Here is a 27,101-nt window from a genome sequence, read left to right on the forward strand (position 1 = left end):
TGCTGTGGAGGCGGTTTGTTGATGCTGGTTTATTTGTGCTCCAAAGGTGTTCTGAGGCACTTTGCAATGAGAGAATTACACAGAATATATATAAAAAAAGAGCATTTCACAAATTGAATAAAAAGACTACATACAGTAACTTGTACTAAGAGGTGCTGCTTGAAGACATTTTAAATCCACCCACATTTGCACAATTCTTTTCATGATGGTTTGGTTCCCCATGATGAAGACCAATGTATTTATTTTTGTGTTGGCCATTCTATAAAGCATGTTATGAGGCTTTTGCGCTCAAATTATTGCAGGTTCATAGGTGCAATTTAGGTGCTTATGTGAGTCAGAGACAGAAGGAATTCCTTCCATGTCTGAAATGCTCTATGGACAAAATAGAGTAGTTAAATATATACTGCAAGGTGCAAATGTCGGCCAACTGATCAATTTAATTTAGCTTGCTAATATGTGACGCTAATATGCGATCGAATAAACAGTTTAAACTTTTCACCTATTTAAATGTAAATGGTGTAAACTGGAGGATTTAAAATTGTGCAAAAATGACACAACATACGTCAAATAAAAACCTTAGCTAGGTTAGCATGATAGCATTTTACCTGAGTCATGCTACAGCTTGTGATGCTATTGTGACTTTTTGCTCACTTTTTGTGCTACAGGTGTTTCCTAACAACTCGTTTACTTATTTGTAAAGTCTTTAGAAGAGTTACCAAGTCATTCTTTAGCAACCCTGGCACTAGTTAGAAGTTAATACTAGGAATGTTTAACTAGTTATTCAACAGTGAAGAGCCTGTGAAGATCTTTCTTCGGTTTTCTGAAGGGACTCATGGTGCTTGAAAACACAACTGCTTTTGTCCTCAATTACTGGCAAAATCAACACAAAGAAAGAGTTATTGGTAGTCTTAAACTAGCTAGTTATTACCAAGAACTTAGGAAGCTATTTACCCATACTTTTTTGTAGTGGATTTATGATAAACTGGTGTAACCCAATCTAAGAAAAAAATATTGAATACATTTGGGTATCATGGACCAAGAAAAACCTTATGTCCTAGCTATTGTTGATTTGCGTCTGCAGCTGGAGAAAGTCTAGCTCAGAGGAAGTTATTTACCTTGATAACTGTGTTTTTTATCAAACTATAGTGCTGTCATTCCTGTTCAGTGTCAAACCAGCCCGAAACCAACTCCCCCCCACCGGCTTGCTTTCCGGTGGTGTGAAGAGGATGAAGGAGGAGGAACACAGGAGAGAACAGGATCTGTAAGAGGAGGAAAGTAATGGTTGCTGGGATGTTGGGGTGAAGGGTCCTGGAGAGTGAAAGGATGAATGAGAGGAGATGGATGAGGTTGATAAGGAGAGAGACAGAGAGTGAGAGTTGGAGTTTGAGAGAGTTGGTGGGGGTGGGGGGTGAATATTGCACAAGGCTTTATTTAGTGCATGCCTGCAGGTGTTGCCTAGTAACAGTGAGGAAACAGATCGAGGGAAGTGAGCACATCTCCCTTTATCTTTTCTCTGTCTCTGTCTGCTCTTGGACTATCCCTTTTCCAAAACTCCCAACACAGGCACACAAACACAAACAAAGACACTCTCTCTATGTCTTTTTCCTGTGCAAACACACACACACACACACACACACACACACACACACACACACACACACACACACACACACACACACACACACACACACACACACACACACACACACACACACACACACACACACACACACACACACACACACACACACAAAAAGTCCCTCATTAGCAGTCAGGATGGCTGCTGTCCTGTCAGAAAGAAGACGAGGAAAGGAGAGGCAGGAGGAGAGAGATGAATTAAGGAAAGGAGAAGTGAAGGAGAGAAAATCCAATAAAATCCTCCTGTCTAAAAAGAATCCACCAAGGTTGTTGCCATAGCATTTGTTGCTCCGACACTTTCTCATAATTTCTCGCTCCGTGAAAGCTTGTATTGAGCGAGTATTCTCTCAGTTCGAACACAGCACACATCCAATGAAACATGATGGCTTTGAATTAGTCTGATTTATATTCAGCGTCTTACCGGAGAGCTTATAAAATCAGTACGGAAGGAAGGAAGGCACTTGATGTGCTTTTGTAGCTTCCATCCAATCATGACCCTTTAAAGCATTGATCAAGGTTAGGTTGAGGGCACTCTGGGTGTGAGTGTGTGTGTGTGTTATCGACCCAGTTACCTGCAGCCTTGTTAAAAAACACAGCACCAAAAAGAGCGGGTGTAAAAAAGGCAGAGACAGATTGTGTTTTTGTTACTAACATTCATCCTCTCATCATGTTCTGAGTCTTGATTGAAAACTAAACAGATCCTTCTCTGTCCATGCACTGAAACACTCAAATTGCATCACTGATGAAGCTAATGATCCAAGGATGTGGACTATTAACTACCGATTAGTGGTTTGTTTTAAAATCTTTCCATTATTTCTTATGTCTGAGCTGACGCAAAAAGCTTACATCCCTGAGTGTTCGCAGCACTGCGACTGTGAGTGTGTGACCGCTGTCTGCCGCTCATGTTCATGCATGCATGTCCTGTTGGCCGGGGGAAGGGCGTGCTTTGCATTTTAACATCCCATCCCTCGCTGGCGACGTCTGCAATGGCTTTCTCTCTTCCTATTCTTTGATTTTCCCTCACAGTCTCCGTCCTTTGCTATCAGTGCCTCTATCTGTCTAATTATCCTTTGGGAGTGAGGGATCAACTTGTGTAAAATCCACACATTCACCTCAGACGCAGGTCCTTAAAACGGGGACTATATTGAATTTCGGGCTCACACAGCATATCCTACCTTAGAGGAAATCGTTGACAATCAATGCTGTAACTGTTGCCAGTGGACATCAGTGAGAATTGATTGATTTCATTAATCAAGGCCAACTCTAATGCACAGACGAGGCAAATTAATCCACACCAAAAAGCTGTCTGGCACCACAGAGAGAGGGCTTCTACTGCACTGAAAGAGGCTAAAAATACATTTTCCCACATGCACTGTGCCATATAAAATATTTATAGTAAGCCCCAGTCTGCTAAGAATGGCAAAGATGCTACAGAAAAAGAGAGGGTGGATTGGGGGTGGGGGGGTGCGGAAGTTGCCGTTGCCTCCATCACAGTGCCAGGCTTACATAAGAGCTAACTGCAGTTTGAGAGAGACGAGCACAGAGCTTTACACTCTATCTGTATTTAACACACACACTCAAACAGAGAGGGACGGACAGGAAGAGAGAGAGGAGGGATTTGGTTCTTTCTCCAGAAATCTAAATATATCACCCCTGTACTACGCATGTCTGGATTTTACCAAGCGTACAGATTTGGGAGTTATTCATAATTCAAAGACAATTAAGGAGCAGGGAAGAAGAGAGAATTATGATTTGGATTGCCTTAATATCACATTGTTTGCACTAGTATACAATAAAGTCAGATGAACAGAAAAAATAAGAAAAAGGAAGTCAAAATTAAATAGTATCACTGTACTGCAGGCAGTCATCTTAGTCATCTTGTGGTTATACTGCCCACACACTGTCTGGACTATTAGGGGTTTTCAGCGCACATCAAAGATCACATATCTCATCATGAGACTGTCAAATGGGAAATACCCACAAGCTTTACGTCACTAGCAGTCTATACCTTTGGAGAAATGAAATTTGTAGAAAGTGTATTTTCACTTTTGTTGTCTGATATGGCCTTTACTATTTTAGGCAGCAAATGTACACTTCTCAGTAAGTAGTGTCATCACTACAGACAGGATGACAGACTTTCTAACCGAAGTGGGATATCACTATTAAATACAATGGGTATACTTTCACTTAAAGTCCAGTTAGAGGGCAAGGTTTCTGCAAATACAAACATCCAGTTCTTAAGTGATCATTGAGGTGGATTTTATTTGTATGTTTTTGATTAAAATATATAATCAGTTAAGTGTCTCTATTGGTAAGTGTATATACTGCTGAAGGATGTTTCACAATGGTACGACAGTAAGATAAAAAAAAGACAGCCCTAATTACATGTAAAATGTGTTAGTTTTTTTCTTAAAGTCCAAATAAAAATATATGCCAGACATTGTTTTAGTTGAAACCTCTTTTGAATTAAGCATAGCAGACCATCATGCATTTGTGATGCAGGTTCAAAAAATGTCAGATCTCTAGTTATGTGATTTGGATACTGTGCCTTAGTTGTCTCTTGCACATGTGTCTGTCTGTGTTTTCTGGGAAGACACCGTCTCAGATGTAACAGTATCTTGTGATGGTGGGGTTGTGACGCTTGATAACAGTGTTACAGAAAGACAAAGGGGCTTTTTCATCAATGAAGATTATATGCTTTAAATCCACACACTGACAACTTCACATTTTGCAGTAAGAAAAGCGATGTTGCTCGAAGGGAAAAGGTCAGAAAAAGTACCACACACACTGCAGTGATATAAGATTGGCTACTCTTGCTTTTAACAAAACAAGACATTCTCAGCAGAATTGCATTATCATTTAGAGGGAATGACATAGACAAAAGTTAGCCACCTAGCTAGGTTAAGGTCACAGTGATACTAATGAGCAACAGCAGCTTTACTCACACTCCTCGTACTGCTTGAAGAGTCCTCTAATTTATCTGGCAGATGTTTTCCATGGAGCAAAATCCATTTTTGATAGCCCCATTACATTCACACACATGCACAATGCATACATGATCAAGGTGCAAATTCTCCTCCATTCTTATCTATACATCTGTGTATCAACAGGGGAGATACCATTTATTATTTAACACCATATTTCCAAGTGAGACACCAGTAGTGTAGTGCCAGTGGGCATGTATGCATTATGCATGCAAGTTGTATTGAAAGGAATCCCAGCTCCAGTGTCACATATGTGAATAATATTTTATATTATTTCTAACCCTTGAGAAGAAACGTCCTTCAGCTCCTTTTTTCTTTACGTGTGATTTTACAAGACAGCATCATTGAATGTCATCCTGTGAGATTTATCATGATCAACAGATGATATATGATGTGTGATCCATATATCATCGATGGAAAAGCTCAACCAGTATGTCATGCATTTGAGAAGAGAGCGACGTAACTACATCATGCATTGACTCATGTATGGCAGAGGGGAGGTGGATCTATAATTCAACACAGGCTTTTTGATGGCTTCTCCCCGGAGATTTCTACCCTTCAGGTTTTTCTTCTTTGACCCTTTTACCGCCCCTTCCTGCCTCCACTGATCCTCTTGACATTAACTCTGTCCTCAATTGAACGACAAGTGTTTCCACGTGTGTGTGTGTGTGTCTGATGGTGTGTGTGTTCTCTCTCGCCAGCTCTCGACATTGGCTGATCTCATATAGAGACATTCTGTGAAATCTCCTCTGCATCGCGTGTGTCAGCGAGGGCAGAGGAAATGGGAGACTCACAAATCAAATCTTATCTAATAAAGCTAATATAATTCAGATGGAGAGGAGAAGCTAACCTCTTGCTCTTCAGGCTGTGTGGCCTTATTTCACCGTCTTGTTACATCCTATTTTTGTTTATGACAATACCCTCGTTGTCTGCTTTTCCACGTAGTGCCACTATCTGTTGATGTTTCCCAGTAGTGTTGAAATTATTTGTTGCTCAACTTACAGAAAATGACAAAAATCATTTAATGTCATTATACATGTCCAATGAAAGGTGCCATCAAAACAAAAACATCACAACATACGACAACAAATACACGCAGCATACATACTTATGTAAGAATAAAGAATAAAGTGCAGTAATTATTTCCAGGGGTATAAAAAAGAATGTTATTCTGTTTAACCTTTTCTTTTGGAGTGGCCAGTCAATATTTCCATTACCACAACAGGAAACATGTCTTTAAGCTAACAACCAACAACGGATAATATTGATTTTCTGATGAGGACAGCAACTTATTGTTTAACGAGATTGTCTAAGCTGCCATTGTAAGAAAAAAAAATAATAAATAATAATAATATATGAAGAAATTGAGAAATAAAAGCCTTAATTCTAAAATGCATATGCAGGTTGATTTGAAATTAAATAAATATTCACAAAAATAGAAACATGAATAAATGTTATTTATTTTTAAAGTAATTTGCACATTTATTTTATATTTAAAGGTGGGGTAGGTAAAGAAACCAGCTTGAGTGCGCTAGAATTTGAAAATACACAGCCGGAACAAATCTGCCACTTCCTTTCAGAGCCCCTCCTCCAACACACACGAACGCGCACATGACCAATGAGGGCACGAGATAAGTTTGTGCCCCGATGGAAGGCTGACAGGCAGGTAGGCCATCCAGTTATTTTAGCCGGGCCGGCTCAAATGATTGGTCGTGCTTTTTACAGTACTACGGCTTCCGCAGATGAAATTTTGTTATGGATTTTTTGTCAAAGCACTTAAGATATTCATTGCTATCGGGATGTTAAGAGCATTCCATGGAATATAACAAAAAGTGTATCTCGAGCCGGTTTCTCAAACTTACCTACCCCACCTTTAAGGCTTTATTTATTCATATTTGTCTTCATTATTTCATTTATTTATTTATTATTACTTACTTTATTGCGGCTTTAGTCCTCCATAATCGTTTAAACTGTATTTTTATAGCTTCATTTGTATGTTTTCAGACTTTATTTCTATCCTGTGAAGCATTCTGCAATTCTGTGAAAATAAAATAGGCTGCAATAAAGAAACCATCTATTTAAGCTTTTTCACTTAAAAACATGTATTGTTATCTAACACCCTATGCTACGAGTTGCAGTGATGAATCCTCTGACTTTATCTTAAAGATTTATGTTCACACAGAACAGGAAGGTAACCTATTCCACAGATACAAACAAACGTGACTGCTTTAAAGAGCTTTTACCCTTCACTACATCCATAATCCTGAACAAAACAATTCTCCAGCTAACCATAAAAAACAGCTTATCACTATTTCCTCACCTCCATTTAAATCTCATTCCAACTAAGCTCGCCCCGTGAAAACAGGTGCCATATGCTCGCATCTCTCTGATCGTCAGGGTGCTATTTCATCATGCTGCGTGTTACGTTTACAAATCACGTAAACAACTTCCTTTAGGGAGGGTGGTTTGTCGTTTTTAAAATAAAAGCAATAACCTGAATACATAATCAAATTGACGGACACCTTCCCTAAACTCGCTGAGGTTCTTTTGGATGTTTTCTATGTCAAGGTAACCTTCAGGGGATGGTCTTGTTATCTCACAATTGAATAATGAAGGCCTGTTGCTTCTACTTGGCTTGAAAACATTCTCTCACACACACACACACACACACACACACACACACACACACACACACACACACACACACACACACACACACACACACACACACACACACACACACACACACACACACACACACACACACACACACACACACACACACAGAACTGGCTTTTGTGTATGCTTGATGTCCTCACAGTATTCGGTAGACCTTTCTTGCTCACTCTTTCTGATCCACACACTGCTCAGTCTCTCTCTCCCTTCTTAATGAGCTGCAGGGAAAAATCAACTAGACAAAAACAAGTCCTCAGGGATCATTTAATTAGTATATGTCAGCAATGATGATAGCAATGTGTGTGTGTGTTCAGTAAGGGTGTATAAATGTGCGTTGTTCAACAGATATTAGTCTTAACATACACCTGTTGAACAGTTGCTGACAAAGTGTGAATTTTGACATCAAAGTGTGTATCCGTACGCTTTTGTGACCTTACTTCACCCCCTGTAAAACCAGGTTTCAACACTTCAGATGTTTTGCTTTACCGTGTTAGATGCTTGCAATCAGAGTGGTTGGTTACCTTTGGAAAGAACCAGGCAATCGTCTCCCCATTTTCAGGGAAACGGCTAAGCTAAGCTAGCTGGCTGCTGCTGTAGCTGTAACTACAGTACAGATATTACTTCTCCACAACAGGCATTTTGACACATTTTGACAGGTTTTTCTAATAACATACCACTATTTTGCGATTTCCAGTCTTTATGCTAAGCTAAGCAAGCTAGCTGATGAGGATAGCTTTATATCTAGACATGACTTTGTTTGTTCCACCAATTCCTGTCTATATGCTAAGCTGGCTGCTGACTGTAGCTCTGTATCTCTATTATAGGCTACAGACATCTCTTTATCATAGCAGGCATTTTGATACAAAGAATGAAAATCACAGGTTTTGCTAAAAACATTAATGTTATATAGCTTAGCTAGCTGGCTTCTGACTGTAGCTTCATATCTACTTTTCTCACAGCAGGAAAAGAACATGTGGTAGGCCTACTTACTGTATAACACAAACAATGCCTCCATTTCATTTAAGGGTCCCAGTAGGACATTAGGTGAGTATGCATGCACACATGGATCAGAAATACCTAAATTAAATGCAGTCCTCATTAATGGTATAAATGACACCTATGTGTTTCAAGTATTTCATGTTCATTCTCAGATGAGTCAAAACTCCACCTGTGAAAGAAACTATTTCTTAATGCGAGAAGGCTTAAGTGAAATAATAGTGAACAGCTATGTCAAAAGACAGAAGAGAGGAAGAACCGCAGGTGTTACCAATCATGTTAACGATGGCTCCATTATATTTAAGTGTCCAAGTAAGCCAGCATGCACAGTCCTAAACACAAAGTAGCTTAATACGTTTATGGACACCTGTGCTTTTCCTATTTCAAAATGTCTTCAGTGAAATAAGGCCTGTTCTGGACCCAAAATTGTAACACGGTTGAGATCAATCCAGCTACTTCAATATTATCTTTTTCAATCTTCTGGATCAGATGACACTTTCTTTATATATGCCAGATCATTGCAAAATAAATAACTTCATTATCATTATAATAAAATCTATAAAGCGTTTCTTCAGTTATTCGATTAGACCTCTGCTCAGGTTAGAGGAGGGTGGGGTAATACAATATGGATAACACTGTTGATCAAGGTCAAGGTCAGTCAGGCAATGGGACAAGATTTTGGTACTTGAAGCGTTCTGTTTTTCGTTTGTAGTTGAATTGATCAATCGCGTTAGAGCAGAACTTGGTTGATTGTAGGTAAACAGTCTGTGTGCTGAGCTAAGGAAGTGGATCACATTAGAGAAATGCAATCTCAGAACCCATCAGCTAATGCCTGATGACAATTTAGTTTTTTAATTAGCATGGCTAATTGGCAACATGAAAAAACGTCATCTTTCAATGCCATTCTACTCAGTGTTTCCCCTATATACAAATAGTGGCGGCGCAGCGCCGCTGCTGAAATATGCGCGCCGCTGTTGGGGGCGCCAGCCAGGTACCCAAACATTACTGTATGTTCAATAAAGGTGTATTTTTGCTACATTTTGAGACTTTGCCACTGTATGTACTAGACAGGGCCGATTTTTGGCATAGGCGACACAGGGCGCCAGATCTGGGGGGTGCTGCGCTAGTAGCTCTGGGAGGGAAAAAACATTTTTGACCGTTGGCGCTCATCCTAGTTTTCGGCCTTGATGTAACAACATTCATAATTAAGTAAATGTAACACCCTTTTCACCCCAGTTACACTTTTCATTTGCCCTGTACGATGGGCGCTGTAAGTGATGAAAGTGGGGGATGTTGGCTTATCAGGCGCCCGCAGCTCACAGCCAAAGTGCGAGCGCGGGAGCGAGAGAGCGAGCGAGAGAGCGAGTGAGGGAGAGAGAGAGAGGGCGCACCGGTACCGGCGCTGTTGTTATTATAATCTGGTGCTAGCTGCGCTAACGGATATAAGAAGTAGATGTTTCTACAACCAGGGTGGAGGAGAGCTCTCCTGTCAGACTGAGAGGCTCAGTGAGGTAAAGGACTCTCTGAGTTATCTCAGTGGGTCTCAAACGTTTTGACCACAAATTATGTAAACACATATTTCCAAGGCACTCCTTTATAATTATTAGGATAAATAAAAACAGGTTTGAAATCATTCCAATGTATACTATAGGACATAATCCAAAATAAAATAAGTTACATTTATTTGTTATTGGCTATGGTAGGTTATTAGTTATGTTCACATACTTATTGATTATTAAAATGTAAACCGATCTTTTTCATATGGGTGTTTTAGAGTTGTACCCCCTAGGTCAGGTCTCTAGTAATTGTGTGCTCAAAGTGCACCAGATTGAAGCATTTTACTTTAAAATGTTCTAAAAAATCTTCCCGGGGGGGGCAGACCCCCAGACCCCCCTAGAGGATGTGACATCCACCCCCCAATTCAAACATGTTCATACAATAATGAATACATTTGAAGCCATTTTGACGTATATTACCTATGTCAATACGTTTCTGTTTTTGTAGTGTATTTGTCTTTTGTAGAGATTTTTCATTTATTCTTTACATATAAAATCTCGCCTAGGGCAGCAAATTGGCTAGAACCGGCCCTGGTACTAGGCCTCAAGAGCCTTTCTTGTGCTGACACATAGAAACAAATTGGCGGGGCGCACTTCGCACGTGCACACACTAAAAAATTCCACGCGCTCCGCACTCACATTATGCTGGGCCCACGTGCCTTAGCACCGCTGCTATGACTCCATCCTAGGGGAAACACTGCGACTACACTATAAACAATGACAAGTGCATTGATTTTTGACCCATATATCTACAGTCTACAGCAGTACTTTTTTTTTTACTTCAAAATATAAACGCTTATCCCCTGAGCCTTATTGTTGCATGACTGATAGTCGATGGGTTTCTGAAATTGGTAATATCCTTATATGTATTTACAATGGACTATAAAGTAGGTCAGGATTTGACAGTTAAATATAAAAGGTTGTTTTGTAAGGTTTGGTCCCTACTCATGTTGGACTCCCAGATAGTAAGATGGTTGTTTAGTAATTGTGTATTGTCTTTACAGGTGACCTTCACACAACTGCTTTCGTACAGTTGGAGTCAGCGTGACCCGTGCTTTTAAAATTAATCCATTTACGGGCGCCTGTGTCAGATTATGACACTCTACATCCACACGCAGAGAGGGAACACTGTGTTTCCATCAAGCTGGAGGACGTCTGATAAAAGCCCAAGTGAAGAGAGGGCGGATGATTACAGTCTGTCCTTACTGAGGATGTTAGAAAGATGACTTCTTGACTGCGGTAAAGGAAAGTAGGACAATGCAGGAGGCCATGCAGAGGACACAGTAGGTAGGTCATTAAAATGCATGCAGGTGTAGCAGTACACAAAGCTCCAAAAGTGTGAAACAAAACCACAATCCAATCAGTTTGAATAAGCTGTAACTTTTATTGCACATTCCTGTTTGGTCTTGCAACGACCTTTCACCTTTTAAAACTTTTAAGACCTCGGTTTCGACCAAACACTCAATTCAGGAGTGGGATAAAGTCGCCCAGAAGTAACTGATCACAGGTCAGATGTGCGCGTTCCCTTTACGAGTAAGATTTGAAGCATAGGGAGGTCATACTGATCCTTGATCTGCGACTGGGGAAAACTTCAGTGCAGATCTTTGTGTTGACTGCATTACCCATAAGCCAAATCACTGTCGAGAGCAGGACCAATGGGGAAGGGACAGTAGTGACATCATGGAGGGGACTAGGAAGTTTTCACGGGAGCGTAGGAATTTTCTTGATTCCACTTTGATGCACTCCCAATTAAGAAAATACTCCCTTTTATAATCTTGAGGCTTTGCAACCTTCTGTCCTTCTTTACTCCCTGAAATCCCCCCCAAATAAACACACCTTCCCCCATCACATAAATACATAGGCTATCATTCTTAGTAAGGTTTTTTTTTCTCATTTTCTTGTGACAATACCGGCAACATGCTTCAAATCTTCATTTTGGCAAACCACAAATAAATTAAAACACAAACATTCATAGAACACAATGTGACATTTTGAGGACGCTTCGGAATAAAAGAAATATACATACAATACATAACCCAAAAAAGAAACAAAAAGACCAATAAAAGAGAAGCATTTGCGTTTTTTGTTTTTTCCCATATTTTTTCTTGCTTTTCTTGAAAAAAGATATACAGTAGCTAGCTACCAATCACATATCACATGCAGATATAATACAACATAATCAGTTCACCCAGTTAGTGTTACTACCAATCTAACCTATATCACAAAAGTATTCTCTTGAAACCAGCAAACACTCAGCATTTTGAGATATTTTGTCGTAGTAATAATTCAGTTTACAGTTTTCTCCGCTGACAAGCAGAGAGATCACTATACCATCGACCCTGAAATGACTAGCCAAATTCAAAGAGGACTAACACACGCTTGTACATGATCACATACCAGATGGTGTGTTTTTTAGTCTTTTGCCTTTTCTTTTCACGATTGGAGGTTGTAACACACATATTTGCTCGCACATGCACTCACACACAGACGCACATTTGTTATTGACCACAGACACGACACATGAAAACGTAGCGTGGCGCGATCCAAAGGCGACATGCTGGCAACGTTTTGGCCTGCTGAGAGCCGAAGGGTATAGAGATGCTCCTAAAAACCCTGAACCACCCTCCCCCCGAAAATAGGGCAGGAGTGACAAAATGTCAGCGCCGGGCGGGAGGTTTGACATCCTCCATCTTTCTCCTCTCAGCGGCTCTTCTCTAATGACGCTCGGCTGAAATGTCAGACCAATTAGCAGCTCTCCCTCTGACATTTAACTGGCAGATAGACAAACAAACACACGAGGACGGACAGATAGTCTGTGGCTAGTGGAGGCCAGATTGGTTGAGACGGACGTTGCTGCAGCCTCAGAGTTTATATTAGTTATTTATAAAAGTCCTTTTTAAAGGTTGAAACTCAGGAACGTGTCTCTTATGTAATCACAGAGCAACTAATATCTGTCTTCCGCCATTTTGCAAGCCACCTGACATTTCCACAAGCAGCCGGTAGTGATCAAAGGAAACGCGATTCCCTCCTCTCGGCTCTGCTCTTCTTCAGTCTCTCCCTTTCAGCAGACATCAATCAGGCTGGCTCATTCAAAGCACCTCTCCATCCTCAGCGGCGCTAGAGCCTGTGTCCGTCTTCATTTCTGGGTGTTACTGTGTGTGTGTGTGTGTGTGTGTGTGTGTGTGTGTGTGTGTGTTGAGTGTGGGCGAGCTTACGTGTGTGTGTAGGCATCTGACGCACAGCTAAACCTGCGTATATTCTACTGTCCTTTAAGTTCTTTACACGGATCGGAGAGACAGACGAGATATTCACGTGTTTACAGTACTAATAATCAGGAGCTGACATAGAAAGTGGAACAAGAAAGCGACGAGTACTTTAGCAAATACAAATTAAAAACAGCACTCCCTTTAGGCCTTAGTGTCATTCACAGTAAATCATATTCTTCTCTGTTTAAAGGGTTGTCACACACACACACACTCTGAGGCATGGCCTTCAGCTGTACCATCTGGTATCTAAATCATGGGAATTACAGTCTTCTTCCTCTGACACACACACACACACACACACACACACACACACACACACACACACACACACACACACACACACACACACACACACACACACACACACACACACACACACACACACACACACACACACACACACACACACACACACACACACACACACACACACACACACACACACACACACACACACACACACACACACACACACACACACACACACACACACACACACACACACACACACACACACACACACACACACACACACACACACACACACACACACACACACACACACACACACACACACCACAACACACACACACGAGTAGAGAGAGAAAGAAAGAGAGGCGACTGACTGTCATTCTATTTATCATACATAGTCTCTGCATAAAGCAACATGTGACTTTTTCATTTCTCCATTAGAAATCAATAAATCAATATCCAATCTACGCAACAATGAGCTCTAAATGTAGCCACGAGAGACTGAGAAACAAAGAGAAACAAAGTGAGCAAAGCAAGCTAAAGTAATAGAGAGAGAAAGAGCACAGCTCCATGTAAATTACAATCTTGTTGCATTGAACTGTGAGCAACGGCACAGTCGAAAGAAGGGGGGAATAAAGGGGCGCATGATTAAGTATAAACGCCAGCGCGCTGCCCATATATTAAACATTAACAGCTTCATTTATATGTAAATGACCTGACGGCTACAGAGAGAGACGGCGGGAAGTGACGCCGGTTCAGTGCTGTAGAGAAATAGGGAGCGAGGGATGGGATGAAGAGGACAGGAGAGGGGGATGAGTCTTCTTCATTCAGTAGTCTTTCACATGGGTGGAAAAGTCCACAGTAACCGATTTTTCCCGTACGTGAATGGGTGTGCGTTAGGACAAAAAAAAGAAATCCACGACAGTAACGCACACTCCTATGCACGTGCACACACTCCCAGTTGATGTCCAATGGAGTGAGAAACACACACACATACCTCCCTCACAGGTCTTTCCAAAATGGGGGAAAGAAGTATCTCCCTGGCAAGAGGGAGGGGAACGAAAGATGATGGCGGTGTGTCTGCTCTCCGAGAGTTTTGTGGAGATGAGGGCAACAAAAAAAACAACCTCCAAAGATAATAACACAGACACACAAACCAAGAAGAAAAAAAAAACTCTTAGAAGTATAACAGCAAAAGGTGAAGATGGGAGATTGTTGAGTTAGCGTGGTGTGTCATTTTGCGTGTCGGTGCTAGCTGGGGTTTTATCCGGCTAGCGCTTGGGGTTGGAGGGTCGGTGGACGCTCAGCCGTCGGACACGGGCGGAGACACCCAGCCGTACTTCTCGTGGGTTTTCACCAGGGACTTGAAGGTGGCCTCGGCTTCTTTACGGCTGAATGCTTTCTTGGATTTCCCTGCTTTCCTACATATACGCCCCTGTGAGGAAAGATAAAGGGGAAGGGATGAGAGGGAAATTAAGTTAGCATTTTGTGGAAAAGTACAAAATACAGAAGCAAACTGTCCTCTACTGTCCAGAGAGTAAAGTAGCATACAGTTTGCTACTCAATCAATATTTCCTTATATTTTCCCATGATTTGCATATGGGACATCTTGACAGAGGTGTAGCTAACAATAAGGAAGCCAAGGTTGTGTCTTTAATAGATGCAGGAATGATGCCTGTAACATGGATATGAGTTTTAGTAGTCCCGGTTTTCTCATCACAAAGCGAACGTTTTTTTGAGCGGTTTTTCCTTAGATGCCTGAAATTAGGACACAAAATACTTAAAGGGGACCTATCATGCAAAATGCACTTTTGTACGTCTTTTATACATGAATATGTGTCCCCGGTGTTCCAGGGAACTCACCAAGTGTCAGAAAACACAACCCTCTCTATTTTCCTCCATACCCAAATCTCTAAAAAAGGGGCTGCAACGGATCTGATAAAAACTGATCCAGATTTGAACACTGTCCTGACGTCAGGACGGTGGCGCTACGGCTATTGGGCCAACTCCACCAATCAGGAGGAGACAGCCACGGCCATTGCCGTTCGAAAGCGCTGGAGACGCTGTAGTACATATGCCAGGCCTGTAGATGGTGCTGTTCTCACAGAATCAGCCCTTGCAAAAACAGAGCTAACATTTTTCAAATTGAGCGAAATGAGGCATGGCTAAAATGCATGATCTGTTTGGTATTTTGAAAAAAAAAAAGTATAAATATGCCTTATATAGGTATGGTCCTACACTATATTATTCAAATATAGCATGATAGGTCCACTTTAAGAAAGTAGTGTTGGTGATTCCCGAATCAAGAATGTCTGAGGCTTTTTTTTTAAAGTGGGTAAATGAGAAAACTCAATGTGATCAAGTCAAACATTAGCTGCCTTTAGCTTAGCAATTGTGGCAATGTAGTTTGTATCATGTATACAACTATAGCATAACGTTAGGTTTGTACCTCTGGTGATGAATTTCAATCTCAATAGTTATACAAGTGGTGTTAATATGTGGAGAATATCCTGTTAAAAAAAAAAATCATAAGACAAGGAGCTTGTCTTTTTACTCAGGGACCCCTTGCAATGCTAACTGATGTTAACTATGTGTGTCTCTCAGAAGGAAAACCTCCAAATACTGAATGAATTTCCACTAAATGGGATAGACAAACAGGCCCTGAGCCAAAGTACAATTGATTCGATGTTGGCATTGATCTAAATCAAGGAAGCATCTCTGCCATTAAGTGATTCATGTATTTCTGCTTTCCTTAATTATGACATTAATAGAAATCGAGGCTTCATTCCAAATCTGAAGGTCGATTTACAAATCTAGAGCCTCCATGTGCAGAATTTTTGGGGTGACTGCAGCATCTATTTAAAGCTGCAATTAGTCATTATTGATTAACCTGCCGATAATGTTCCTGGTAAATCCACTAAATGTATGGCCTGTGGGAACAACTAGCCATCTATATTATCTAAATGTCATGGTGACATCTGTAAAGGTCTTAATTTGTGTGATTAACAGTCCAAACCCTAAATGTATTTAATGTACAAAGTCATTACACCAAACACGCTGCTACCAGACATTTTCAACACAGTGGTCTTTCAGCATAATGACATGACTTTCTGTGTCAAAAAGAAGAATATTTTGGGTGAAATTTAAGAAAAAGTATATCAAAATGTAATTTGACTGTCACAGACAATGTATAGAAATTCAGAGACACAGCCCACAACTGCACATGAACCGACTTGCTGGTGAATGCACGGCCGCAGGGGAAACGTTGACAAGACAAGTGGTCTGAATGCAGGCTGACCAGCATTAGATCAATGTTTAAAAGGCAGCGAACGGGCTTTTAAAATGTCACGTCCAATCACAAGCGAGAATAAAACCTCCACCACACCGGGCAAAGGGGAAATAAGTGAAGACCCAGAAGCATCCACTGTGCTAAATGATGAAAGGCTTGTAAATACGATAGAAAATAAATATATGTAACCCTCAGTGTGAAAAGCATCTCACTCAGAGCACCGTGACATCTCACAAAGAGACGTTTTCACCCAGGCACTACCTTGCTAAATCCCCTCCTCCCTACTTCACACACTGGAGCTAATAATAAGTGTGGGATGACAGGGGGGCAAAGAAAAATGGAGAAAAGAGGAGTGGGAGTGAGGAGAAAGCTGCTTATTCTGTCGTTGCCAGCAGTGCCAAGTCTTCCCCTTAAGCAGAGTGTGGGAGGATGAATAGAAAAAGGAAACAACTGTCTTCACATAGAAACACTCAGACAGCCGTGACAGAGGTGTGATTCATGAACGTCAAGACTGTTTAAGTACATTTATAGAAATCTACTCCGAATCACAGAAACATCACAATTCGGAGGACGGTTCTCACTGCACAGTATGTCTTTGGTAACTCTGCAGTTATAGTGATTCTTCTGTAGGACTGCAACTAAATGTTATTTCATTATAAATGAACCTGCCAATGATGTGTTGATTAATCATTTGGTCTAATTAAGTCCAATGTGATGTCTTTAATGTCTTGTTTATCAATCCAACACCCAAAGATATACATTTAATATGATATTAAAAAAGAGAAACACAGAACATTTCCATATTTGAGGCATTTAAATGGTGTTTTCTGCCATTAATGCATGAAAAAACACTGGGGGAAATTGAATTGGTTGTTCCAATTTAGAATGAAATGAATAAAAGATACAAATTATAGATATATTTATATAAAAAGTTAAAGTAAGAATGTGCAATAAAAAGATAAAATAAATACAAACACAACAAGTTCAAGTTAAATGTCCGATAAAATATGACAAAATAATAAAAATATGTATATAAACACAAGAGGTTAAAGGTCAAATGTGCACATTGTACTACAATATATAACATGTTAAGAAATGACATTACAGTGATGCATTAATATTAATAAGATATCAATGCAAGCTAAAAATTGTTCGGAAATGTTTTTTCTGTCGACTAATTTTTTCTCCTGACTATTCGCTCTACTTTGTTATTACATCGTGTTTGTACCAGTTCTGTAACACTGCACCACTTCCCTCGACCCGGGACGTTTCTTGGCAGGAAAATAATGGCACTAAGTTCACTCCACTGAAACCAATACTAATGGAATTATTTTAGATGGTGAGCTCCTCTGCATGCTGCACTGCAGATAAATACCCTCATATTGTCACACATCCACAATGTGCTCTTTTAATCCTGCAGCTAAACTTCCGTCCTGTTTTCCAGGAAGAAAACGCCGGATAAATGCATCCATTATCCCGCTGTAGAAGATCAGAGGGTCAACCACTGTTATGTAGTCTGGTACACAATGATGAACTTATAAAGACTGTTTCATTCTCCAGCTGCTGCGTAAAGATGTTGTTTGACATTTTAAGAAGCATATGACACAATTATCATATCTGTATGAGAGGTAAATAACGCTACAGCTGTGTTAGCTTAGCATAAATACTGGAGATAGGTGGGAAAAGCTAGCTTGGCTCGGTCGAAAGGTAAGAAAACTAGCCCCCATTAAACTCAAACTAATACAGTTATCATGTAGTCATCATCATCTTAGAGGCATGTTCTTATTTCTTAAGCTACAGAGAGATCAAATGGGACTTTGTCTCTAGGAAAATACTTTACTGTTTATTTTCAATGAAATGTTTCAATTCTGTCAACACCACAAACACAATATCTATTCACCCCCTGTGCTGGGTCTTGTCAGAAATCTCAGAGATGCTAGCTAAAAACCTGGACACGTTAAACCATTTACAACTAAATGGATTGGATGGTTAGATCCAACAATAAAACGCATTATTTTCAAAGCAAATACAAACAAAATGGATGAACTATTTCATGTGCGTTCTTCTACAATTGTCTTGCAACACGTATCAATCATTAGCTCGTTAAATGCATACAGTCTTTTTAAAATGTACACCTGTTTACAGAAAACAATTAAGGTAAACAAAAAAAAGAGTGGTTTAGGTTATGATAACCACGGAAATGTAACGTGACTACTGAAACAACATTAGGGTTAAAACAACTACTGCAGTGCAATACCTTCAACATTTGTTTAAAAACTGAGAAAGACTAAATAAAATATTCAGATGAAGGTTAGAGAGATTAGACAACTGTTTTTCTGCTTTAGCTTTATAGCGACATTAGCTTAAAGGGCCCATGTCATGCTTTTCCGGTTATTACCCGTCCCCTTGTGTGTTATGAAGGTTTTTATGCATGTAAACGGTCTGCAGAGTCAAAAACCCTCAAAGTACACCCTGTAGCGAGTAAAACTCTAACACAGAAAAGACCCAGAACGCCTCGTTGGAGATTTCTCTTTTTCCATTGTTTGCTTCCTGGGTTCTGTGACGTGTGAACACCCAAATCAACAACAAATGACCGGATTGGCCCAAATGGACCAATCCGCGGAGCACCTCACACTCCAGGATCCCTTGACTAACGAGTTTCGCTTGTTCTCGCTGTATCGCCGACCCGGAAATCTGTCCGCTCCTCGCAGCAGCTCACAGCAGCTGCGAGCAGCAACGAGCCTCGCAACGTCCCGACCAATCAGAGCACACTGGGCTCACAGGGAGGGGGGGGCAGGAGCTCCAACAAGCCGTTTAGGACAGAGAGTGAATACACATACTATACAGAGATGCTGTATGAGAAACCAATGTGAGTTTGGAAAATTGCACAATTTAAATCTATTCTAGTAGACCTCAACAATGGAAATATGATCAGTAGAAATGGCCATGACATGGGACCTTTAAGGATAGCATTGGTGCTATTTGACTAAGCTTTTCCCTTTATCAGAGAGTTGATTACATTTTGCCTAGTGTTTATTCTCTGCACCCATGACATCTGATGGATAATCAGTATGTCCTACTGCGTACTGTCTCTGCTATTTTGGGTCAAAAGTGGTGCCAGGGATAAATGGAGATGAAGTGATAACGTTGAATGATCTGGAGATTAGGGTTACAGTTTCCATTCCTGTAGCAGCACTGGCCTCGTTTCACTGCAGGGCTTAGCCACACAGTGTGTCTCACTCAAACAGTTACACATGTTTGAAGAGCTTGTCCTTTCCATTGGAGTTTAATCAATATAAGGGCCTTGCTATAAACAAAGACAAGTGTATTTGATGCATGACATACTTCTAATGAAGTCAGACAACTTTAGAAAGGCAGGAGGCAATACTCTGGTTTCATCCATATTGTCTTCATTAATGCTTTTACACCATTGTATATATTGTAAATACACATTTTTACATATTTATTGCTGTTATATATTGTGGTACAACGTGCACATTTTTACATAAATGATTATGATAATAAAAAGGTTTCGCCCAGGGATAAAAAAGGTTTTCTGATTTCTGTTTATATAAATATTTTATACTTTTTAATTTTATCTACACATTTTACTTTAACTTATTTTGTTTAAATAAAAAGGTTTTATTCTATTGTATTTTATCTTTGTATTTTATTCTAAAACGGAGCAAAACTGTCCCAAAATCTAATTTCCCCCCTGGATAATATTCTGATTTCATCTCACCTTTAGTAAGAAGACAATGAATTATTAGTGGAAGTTGATTTGCACTGGAAACTAGAAAAAACGTTCCCTTTGTTTGGCAGGTTTTTCAATTGTTTTGAGAAAGTCAATGGAGGAGACAATAACTGACTCATTCAGGTAGATACATGCAGCGTTCCTCTGGGACTGGCCTTGAGTCCCACAGCATTTTGAATGGAAAACAAACCAACTGGGTGGCACCATGAGGCGATGCATGAAAACCTGCCCCTCCTGTGGCCTGTGTTACAGATTACTGAGGCTGACAGATAAGGCACTTTGTTGGTCGGCTACCGTCGCAGAGCACTGGGGGAAAGCTGGGAGATGTTGCTCTCTTCTCAAAATCACAAGCAACGTATAACCATGTATATCTCCACATGCTGCCATATGGTTGCTGTCATTACCTTAAAATGGTGCTTGCTGCAATGGATATTGTTCAGGCAATTAGCCATTTTTTAAGAGGTGCTATTAGCACAGTGATAGAGGAAGGGAGTGTACCATTTTCTTTTGTTATCATTGAACAAATCGCAGAGAGCAACCTTTGTGTTTTTAATTTCACATTGATTTGTTTTTAATTTCACATTGATTGTAACTATGAATGGAGCATGTGGCAGTAATATGCAATGATATTTTTGAATATTGCAATAACAATATAACTTGCAATAAATAAACTGATCTTGTAAACATCACCCAAATAAAATAGGTTATCTCTGTTTACTTCAAGTTTTTTAGTTTATGGTTAAATATATTGTTTGCTTGCATGATTTCTCAATTTGTTGTTGATGTAGTCTTAGCTAAAAGGGTACTTATTCTGAGTTTCCATTGAAATTCTTTTATGGAACAAATCTAACCTTTAACTTAAAACACGAAACTCAAATAAAAAAAGGATGACATTTTAAAGTGCCGTTTTCTACTGATACTTTTAACAATATCATAAAATAAAGGGGAAGAGAGAGTGTGTGAAAGAGGGGAAATACACTTCTAAATATGTGCATTGAAGCACAAATCTCCCAGAAAGTCCACGTCTTCAACATGAAAAGATTAAATTGAGCATTAATTAGCGCCATTGTGGTCGCACACATCTACAAGAATGGCTCGGTGTGCCAAAGTAGACGGACAGGGTAATTAAAAATGTGTGTGTGTGTGTGTGTGTGTGTGTGTGTGTGTGTGTGTGTGTGTGTGTGTGTGTGTGTGTGTGTGTGTGTGTGTGTGTGTGTGTGTGTGTGTGTGTGTGTGTGTGTGTGTGTGTGTGTGTGTGTGTGTGTATTTAGCCGAGCGCCCCGGGCCTATACAGTGCCATGTCAGTGTTTATCTATTTCAGCTAAGCGCTCGCTCGTTGAGAGGTACACACTCGTGTAAAGTGGCTGCTGGGTAATCGTGTGAATGGAGATCAGTCAATGGGCAGAGGAGGGAAGGCCCCAGTGCATGCTGGGAAGCAGCTCTGTGGGCTAGAGGGTTGGGGGGGGGGGGGGGGGGGGGGGATTACATAACCAAGGCATGTGCTTAACGGGGTTGAATAAACAAACAGGGATCAATGTCATCATCATCCTCATCAGATCATTAAGGAGCGCTGTGGCGGGGTCATCAAAGGATAACTCCACCGTGTTATTAATGCCTTATTTTGTGTGAGATGTTTAGTGTATCGTCTGCTGTCTGCACACTGTCAACAACACAATACTTTCATCCTTGTGCAGTTACAATGAACTCAGATTAAGTGTAAGAAAAAAAGAAAACCCTAATGACGTCATCTGGGGGAATCTCGGTTTTGGCTTAGACATTTTTTACAGAAAGTCTGCTTTTAAGAGGCATTGGGTAAAACACTATCCAGTTGCACTATGGGTAATGTAGGATCCAGTGTTTTTAAAGGCTTAATACTGGGGACAAAAAGTTGTGACGTCTCAGTGTCTTTTCTTTCAATTTGGAAAATGTTTTAGTTTTGATCTTTCACTTGTGAGTCCCTACATTTAAAGAAATACCCCTTTAATCTGTTTTGATTAACTGACAATCAATTTCATTATCATTGACTCTATCAATCATAGCGTTTATAATATTGATTGTTGAGTCAATGTAAAAAATGACAAATGAAAGTTTCCAAAGCCCTAGAAACCCATAAAATACTACAGATTAAAATTGAGAAGCAGCAATGTACAGTATAACATTTAAGAAGGTTGGTACCAGCATATATTTGGGTTTTCTTCATCAACTATCACTATTATTCTTCATTTCCCAGCTGATGTCACACAACACAACTGAATTATACGCGATGAATGTCTAAAGACTGTAATTTACGTCAATGTGAGCCCAAGAAAATGACAGTTTAAAGAAATGAATAGCAAAGAAATGTCTGCAAAAAAAATCCAATTAGCCTTGCTTTCATAACATATCAAAAAGAATAACCAGGAGTACTAAACACTGCTTTACAGACAACAGAGATCAATTATCCAACTGTCTCACACTATGAATAAACCTTCATCCAACAAGATGCCGCACAAAACAACAGTTTTTTCCAGCAACCTGCATGGCACATGAGGCTTAAATTACTGTCATAAAAGATTCCATCGTGCCATAATGGTGATCACCTTCAGTCCCTCCTTCCTGTCACCTCACCCTGTGTGATTGTGTGAGTGTTTCCCTCAGAGGTGAAGACACGTGGGAGTTACGTTGACTTTCCCTTCAACACTTTGTCACGGCGTGTATCCTCTCACACTAAAAATAGGCAGGGAGCTTCTAAACAAGCCACATCACTATTGTCACAGCAAACTGGTGCCCAAGGATGAATACATATACTCTGTGTGTATGAAGGGTTAAATATAGCTCTGCGTCTGTCCTGATGAATGAGAGACGGGTACATCTCCTGCTAAATTAGGACACAAGCTAGAGGGAACATATGCACAAAAGAGGCAAACAATGAGATAAAGAGCTGCACGCACACATACAAGCGCACACAGGAATAATTAATCAATATTGTTTCCATTAGCAATCTGGAGAGGGAAGACACTGCACCATAATTAGGGAGCACTGCGGAGCTGCTCATCTCCTCAAGCAGCAAATCAAGATGAACACACACACATGTTCCTCTCTCTCTCTCTCTCTCTGTCTCTCTCTCTCAGTTTATGCATGACCTATCTTGGTTTACAGACGCCCTAAAGAGGACGCGGGACTAATGTTATATCATCAGAGACAAATAAAGCATGAGGGTGGGGGGAGGGCAGGAGAATCCACTGACAGTTTACGTAAGGTCTCCTGCCACAGTGCCGTCATACTGCTGACGTCAGAGAGCGTCAGAGGGGCAGGCTCTACGGATGAGATGAATGTGATATGACTAAAGAGTGAGCATTTGGAACAGTTTTAAAGAAAGGGTTTGGGATAGATATACCTTCTAATCCATTGAACGTAGACAGGCACATCATTAGAATTGCTTTGTATGCTGCACGCCTCACAATAATCAAAAAATGAAGATCCGCCTGATATTTTGTTATGGTTTGACAAACTGATATATGTGTTTCATTTATGAATATATTGTTTTCTTCCATTATTTCTACATGTTTTTGTTGATGTAGGCTTATTTAAAGGGGTACCTATTCTGTTGTTCCATACTTTTCAGTAACAGATTGCTTCCTCAATAAAAACAAATAATAATAAAAAAATGTAATGGCTCAAATTGAACTTTTTAATTTAACACATAGAACTCCTAATCAAAACCATTGGAGAGGTTATCATGAGATGAACCCTGAGTTATTAAAGGACTGGTACCCAATTGCACCATACATGAAAGAGGAATGGTCCAGAGTTATAACTATGGGCATACATATAACAGAATAAGGACTCACACATGAGTACCGCACTGGGTTGTTACGGCTGCTGTTTTTTTGTTGTCGTTTTTTCTCCTCATCTGTTTTCGTTTGTGGGTTTTACTATGTTTTGTTGTTTTGTCCTAAATGTTTTGGTTAGAAAACTGTGATTCTCATCCAGTTGAGAAATAGAGAATCTATTCAGTGCTTTTGGAGATGCAGCCATTTCCATCTGAATTGCAGAGCTGCTGCAGTGCACTGAGGATGTGAAAAACTGATTTGACAGGATTACATAATCCAGTGAGTCAGGAAGCACTGCTGGTAGGTAGACTACCTGCTGTCTCTATAAAATCATCCGTCTTTCTATCCATCACAAGTGTCTTATTCCTCCTTTAGAATAATCTGAGTACAGATATATTGTGAGACTGCATTAGATTGGGTTTGGAGACGGTTCCATTACACAGCAGCGGGTCTTTGTTGTCAAAGGATGCTGATTTATGGAAGCAATAAAAGGAGAGAAAACCGGGACTGCAGCGAAGAGCTGGCATAAAGGACACACTGAGGTTTGCTCCGCATGAAATGGCTGCCGTAAAGTCACATAAAGATTAATAATATTCACAATAATGAGTTTGCAGAAGGCAGAGGGGGAGGAGGAGACTACAGACCTATAGCACACATTGAGCAAATGCTAAAAATAGACTAAACAAAAAGCAATGACTCCATTTCACTGAATGAGTTTCTCTTAAAAGGATATTTGAATATAAATATGATGAGAAGACTGCCTCTCATTGGGACATGTTTCCAATTGATTATGACATTTCCTAAAAACATCTTGAAATATAACTCCACTGGTGTTCAACAATGACACTTAATCAAGGAAATGATAGGAAATAGATGAGATTAACATGTCATTAATGTCATCAACATTATCATATTTTTCAATCAAATTCTGCTTTAAACACCCTTATTAGACTAAAAGCCTCCACTTAATGCTGCACATGAGTATAGCATTATTACGCATTAATTACGCATGACGTAAATGGCACTGCTCATACCCAGAGCGTGTCATGGCTGAAAATAGATGTACTTAACATGATTAACATGCTTGATACTTAATGATATGCAAGGACTCTCATCCACCCTCCCCCACAACACCCCTTCCTCCTCTCACCTGTCCTTTTACGAGACTCGCTGCAAACTGCCTCATCACCGCCTCCACCGTGTAGGCGCTGGACCATCCGCGGGGGGTCAACAGCTCCATGCATATGGCGCCTCCGTCCAGCACGTATCCGTTCTCCAACCGGGGCGTCAGGACGCGCATGAACGGTGGCGAGAAGGGGAAATTATCTGGAAAGGTGACGTTGAGCAGAATGAACTCGGTGCTGGTCTCCTTCATGTCCTGCCACAGCGCCGAGTCCTTGTCCACCTGGTGCAGCTTCACGTTCCAGTCGTACAGGTTGTCCTCCACCAGCTCCACCGTGATGAAGTTGTCCCCTAACCTCCGGATCTCCTGCAGCTCCTTCATCAGCCTGCGCGTCCGGACCTGGGTGCAGTGTTGCCGGTGAGGCGCCAGCGGTGGTATCGAGGAGGAGGAGGAGGCACTGGTGGTTTTACTCCCACCTCCACCTCCTCCTCCTCCAGTCTGCTGCTTCTCCTTCGCATCCTTGCCCAGCTTATCCTTCCCGGACCCGGCCTTGTCCTTGCCCACCTGGTCCAGCTTCCTCGCCTTGATCTCCGGGGTGCTCAGGATGTTGTTGGTCTCGTTGGCGGTCTGACAGTGTTTGTTGGCGTTGTTTTTCTGGTTCCCTCCCTTGGTGCCCTTTAGCGATCCCTGATGGTGCTTTGGGTCCTCGGTGTCCCGGTCGTGCAGGCGGATGAGACCGATCTTCCGCAGTAAGGTGGCCATAATTTGTATATAGATCTATCCTCCGTTCCCCCCGCACAGGGGCAAGAATCACCCTTAAAAAGTCGGGTCTCCTGCTCACAGAAGACCTTTTATCGATGCTGATTATTAACCTTGTTGTACCGCAATCCCCCCCACTGCAGCCTCAGGATCAACACAACCGGGGAGCAGGTTCCTCCTCAGTGCAGCATCTGGACACGACTCGACTGAAGAAAAAAAACAGTAAAACAACAAAAACAGGCGAGATTAAATGAATATTCTCTCACAGTTTGGTCGAAACAGATCATCCCCCCCCCCTCCCCCCCACACACATCATGACTGCAGTTGTTCGATGATCCATTACGCAGGATCGCGAAGGGGATGCTATAATATATTTTATTATAGCGAAATGTCAGGCAACGTGAGTAAACGACAAGAAAAACAAAGAAGGAACCATGTAGCGACATTAAAGGTGGAAAAACCCATAATTCATCTGAAGCGTGTTAACAAATCGTACTAATGATTACAAGAGACACCTATAGGAAATGTATAGGAATCATACAGGCTATGGAACATTGCCAAGGACACTCTAAACAGGCTATTCATATCAAATTATATTATTATAGAGGATTTAAACTCCACAAATCCCAATGAATGCACGATATATTCACTTAAAGACTCGACCATAAGAATATCATACATTATTCTTTATGTGCTCTTCCGCCCACACAGACCCAATATTAAACCAGCAGCCTATTGCTTACCATAGAGGGCTGAAACTCGAAGTAGCCTATGTCCGTTTTGTATATCCTTGTTGTGATAGACCGGACACCGATCTTCGTTGTGCGTAAAAAAGAAGAAGGAATGGCTCCTCCAGCATCCAGTTGGACCTGCCGTCGGTGGAGCTGCAGTGCGAGGAGAAGCAGAGCCTTTGATGTGTTCGCAGCTGCGGCAGCTCCAGCTTTAATGCAGCCGAGGACAAACCAGCCCCCGTTAATCCTCCTCAGCCAGTCTGCT

General features: G+C 40.8%; 1 protein-coding gene across 1 annotated transcript; it reads right to left on the reverse strand.

Annotated features, from left to right (window-relative positions):
- Nucleotides 1-13,660: 13,660 nt before the first annotated feature.
- ube2ql1 (ubiquitin-conjugating enzyme E2Q family-like 1) lies at nt 13,661-27,101 on the reverse strand. The gene is made up of 3 exons (XM_034124842.1): nt 26,849-27,101; nt 25,374-26,311; nt 13,661-14,803 (listed from the first exon to the last, which is right to left on the reverse strand). The coding sequence occupies exons 2-3, from the start codon at nt 26,106-26,108 to the stop codon at nt 14,672-14,674; spliced, it is 867 nt and encodes a 288-aa protein (XP_033980733.1). The 5' UTR covers nt 26,109-26,311; nt 26,849-27,101; the 3' UTR covers nt 13,661-14,671.

Source organism: Trematomus bernacchii, unplaced genomic scaffold (assembly GCF_902827165.1).
Source record: "Trematomus bernacchii unplaced genomic scaffold, fTreBer1.1, whole genome shotgun sequence".
In the NCBI taxonomy this organism is placed as follows: domain Eukaryota; kingdom Metazoa; phylum Chordata; class Actinopteri; order Perciformes; family Nototheniidae; genus Trematomus; species Trematomus bernacchii.